At 40.4% G+C, this 3,706-nt stretch overlaps 1 protein-coding gene across 1 annotated transcript; it reads left to right on the top strand.

The window, feature by feature from the left end:
* The first annotated feature begins 492 nt into the window (after positions 1–492).
* LOC110960511 (matrix-remodeling-associated protein 5-like) lies at positions 493–3,441 on the top strand. The gene is made up of 4 exons (XM_022207767.2): positions 493–701; positions 845–971; positions 1,562–1,642; positions 2,023–3,441. The coding sequence occupies exons 1-4, from the start codon at positions 598–600 to the stop codon at positions 3,211–3,213; spliced, it is 1,503 nt and encodes a 500-aa protein (XP_022063459.2). The 5' UTR covers positions 493–597; the 3' UTR covers positions 3,214–3,441.
* The last annotated feature ends 265 nt before the right edge of the window (positions 3,442–3,706 follow it).

The raw sequence follows: 3,706 nt of genomic DNA, 5'->3' as shown, positions 1-3,706 counted from the left end.
TACCCCAGGCAGGAGTGTGTATGTTCACTGCTCTGTGAAGGGTGAACCAGTTCCCGCTGTGAAATGGGTGCTCCCAGCAGGCGTACACGTGAAACCATCACAGTTTCTAGGACGTAGGCTCTTTGTTTTCCCCAACGGGACACTGTTTGTGAAGAATGTTGTGCCCTCTGATGGTGGCAGGTATGGGGTTTCTTTTAGTCTATTTTAACATGATTATCTGTCTTTATGTGCTGAACAAATGTCTGATGGAATAAGAACAAGTAGTTATTTACTGCCTGCAATGTGCATTCCAACTGATCTTTAAATTTTAGTGCCTATTAACCCCCATTTCCATATGGACATAGCAAACATTTCTGTTCCAGGCAATGCAGATTTATATTTCAACTCAGAGAACTCAAGCTGTTTAAAAGTCACCAAGTTCCTATCAATCTTGACAGGTATGAGTGTTTGGCCACAAACGCAGTGGGAATCGCCAAAAGAACAATCCAGCTGGAGGTGAGAGCAGAATCATCCTTCTTCTCCCATCAGCCTCCTCCTCTTCCCATTCCTCCAACCCACCGCCACGCTACTCCATCCCGCCAACACACTGTCTCAGCCATGTATGGTTCTGCTGTCTACCTCCACTGTCCAGAGTCTACTGGATCCAAAAGAGGAACCACATGGCAACTACCCTCTAAGACCATCCTGGAACATCGATACAGGTAACTGAAATATCCCCCTCTGTGACTCCGCAAGTTAGTCCAATAATAACAAAACTATAAATACATTGGAAGTCTTAAGGTGCAGTTAAACTTGACTTACTGCTTTAATTTCAACCTCATCCCTCTCCTCCATCTGTCTTCAGTCCAGAGAGACCAATTAAAGTTTTCCGTAACGGGACTCTGAGGATTCTTCAGCTAACAGAGCTGGATGGTGGAAGTTATCTTTGTGTCTTTCAGCGGCCTAATGGAGAGGACATGGAGCTCTTCCAGGTATGAACAGATAACACATAATGACTTCAGGAAGGTTAATTTCGCTGCCAACTTTTTTCAGGTAGCTTCAGTTAAATTTCTCTCTGAGAGCACTTTTTGATTATTGAGATTTGCTGTCTTGTTAACAATGATGATGTTAATAATCATGAATGAATTCTAACATTTTAGACATTCCTTTAACAATCAAAGACATCTGTTTAAGCAAATAAGAATATAATTCTAATTTTAGTGTGTATGACCGAGCTAAAGCTACAGCTGCTCTTCTGTCATTGTTGTGAATTACTACTGACAGTTGCATGTTTGAAAATACTTACACATTTATTAAGCAAAATAACAAAATGATTTCTTGATGTCATATTTTCAAACAACAACTCTTTAGATAATGCATTGTCTACCCGTTAATGGGAATTTTGGTAAAGTGGCAGTATTCTTTTTTAAATCCTTCATCAGTCAATACCTTTAATAATATCCCTAATTAAAAGTATGCAGCGGATTTCATGCCACATACTAAACTAAGTCTGACATTTGGTGAGAAATGTAAAACCCTGTTTTTTTTTCCAGTAACACTGATTTTGTATTTGCTTTACCAGGTGGAGGTGCTGATGACCCCTCCCAGAATCGAACATGTGAGGGCTGCACAAACCAGGATTACCTTTGGAGAAAATTTCCAGGTATATACCTGCATTCTGTATTTGTTCAAAGTTGGGTTGAGGTAGAACAAACCAGACCAAACATAACAGATGCTGGTAAAACTGCACTAATTTTCCTAGTCCTCCATGTTTACTGGTGTATTTTGTTGATTAATTGAGTTGATTTTTTAAAGAAAAAAGTGAATATTTTATTTCTGTTGACAAGTTATGATTTTTTTTCATTTGTCATTTGTCAAGGTAGGTTAATAAGTCAAGCAAAACTTAAGACTGCTAGTGGCTTCCTGTTTCTTTTAGCCATAACCATGAGTGTTCCTAACCTAGTGGTAACCTAAAAGATTGGCCATTACTTCAAAATGAGACTTGGATTCATTTATGCACTTGTCTCTCTTCTACTCACTTAGGTGGACTGTGTTGCAACTGGCCTCCCTGATCCAGAAGTTTCCTGGAGTCTCCCAGATGGAACTTTGATCAACAATGCCCTTCAATCAGATGACAGTGGCCTTCGCAACCGTCGTTATGTCATCTTTGGCAATGGAACTTTACTCCTTCAGCAGATGGGCAAAAAGGATGAAGGAGACTACACTTGCTACGCCAAGAACAAACTGGGCAAAGATGAAAGAAAAGTGAGCGTCAAAGTGGGACCAAATGCTCCAAAAATTAGATTAAAAACACAGACCCTTGTGATAGTAAAACTGGGAGAATCAGCTAAATTGAGCTGTCAGGCAACAGGTGAACCTATACCAAGGATTATATGGATCTCACCAAGAAAGGATGTGATAGCAGTGTCATCGGACAAATTCCAGATTATGGAGGATGGAATATTAGTTGTGAAGAAAGTGACACTGACTGATGAAGGGAAATATGCCTGTGTGGCACGAAATTCTGCTGGTGATGATATCAAAAACGTGAAAATTGAAGTAGAACCCCAGGAACCCTTTATCAACGGCATGAAGGGAAAAAGTGCTACAAAGGTTCTGGGTGTTTCCTACCAAACAGCACTTCTGCATTGCAGAGTGGAAGGAAAACCCGAACCAAGAGTCTGGTGGGTTACTCCTTATGGCCACTCGCTCACAACATCCTACCTCGGAGGTCGCTTCCAAGTCCACCAAAATGGGAGCTTGGAGCTGAGGGGGGTAAGGAAAACAGATGAAGGGAGGTACATGTGTCTTGCTAAAAACCATCTGGGTGAAGCCTCCCATTTGGTTGAATTAGAGGTGGCGTCATTAGCTGAGAAACCTAGCTTTGCTGTTCCCAATATTGAAATCTTACCAATAAAGCAAGATGGTGGGGAACTGGTCCTTGAATGTCCAGCTCGTGGCAAACCAAACCCAGAGTTTTCATGGGTGCTACCCAATGGGACAATGTTAACACCTGGTGTGAGACTTCAACGCTTCACCCATCATCGAAGTAATGGAACTCTGCAGATCTCTCAGCCTGTTGCAACTGATAAGGGAGTGTATCGCTGCCTTGCAAAAAATGTGGCAGGACAAGCAGAGAAACGTTATGCCCTGGAGGCAGGCAGAAAACCAATCATCAGAGGCTCTACAGGTATGTTTTTGCATCTCATATTAATAAAGCAGAAGTCTTCTTAGTTTGGTCAATCAGGTCTGAATCAGTGGATGAGTTAGTAGACTTTTGCATTTCCTCTTGGTTTGGTTGTAATTTCACGGAAGATACAGAAAACCACACTGGCGGAAACATTCTCCCATAACAGTGACTAACATCATTTACAAGTTGTAATTATTTTTCAATCTTACATACCAATTTTTTTTAAAGGATATTTATCACTTCAGATACTGTTCCTGTGAGGTTAAAAGTTAAGACAAAACATTCAGTGGATATTTGGAGGATTCTGAAAGCAACATTCAATAAACGTTCTCAACATGTTCTTGAATTCTCAGATTGTTTTTTTTTTTTAAATAAAACTTTCCAGAAATGTGTTTATTGACAAAGATGGAACATTGTCCCTGCAATGTTATGAAGATCCTGTGTGTGAATCTATTTCTGCTATAAAACAGTTCCGCAATGTTGCGTAATAACATAGAGGTGACATTCTCAATGTATCTCAAATGTTCTCCAGATGTT

The sequence above is a fragment of the Acanthochromis polyacanthus genome, chromosome 10, assembly GCF_021347895.1.
Source record: "Acanthochromis polyacanthus isolate Apoly-LR-REF ecotype Palm Island chromosome 10, KAUST_Apoly_ChrSc, whole genome shotgun sequence".
NCBI classification, from domain to species: domain Eukaryota; kingdom Metazoa; phylum Chordata; class Actinopteri; family Pomacentridae; genus Acanthochromis; species Acanthochromis polyacanthus.
The sequence above is the reverse complement of the archived record's forward strand: the minus strand, read 5'-3'. Positions and strand labels throughout refer to the sequence as shown.

Bases quoted from the DNA above. Each gene is read 5' to 3' on its own strand.
- LOC110960511 (XM_022207767.2), top strand. From the start codon at position 598: ATGTATGGTTCTGCTGTCTACCTCCACTGTCCAGAGTCTACTGGATCC. The intron at 702-844 runs GTAACTGAAATA...ATCTGTCTTCAG, and splicing joins ATCCTGGAACATCGATACAG to TCCAGAGAGACCAATTAAAG. The intron at 1,643-2,022 runs GTATATACCTGC...CTACTCACTTAG, and splicing joins CCTTTGGAGAAAATTTCCAG to GTGGACTGTGTTGCAACTGG.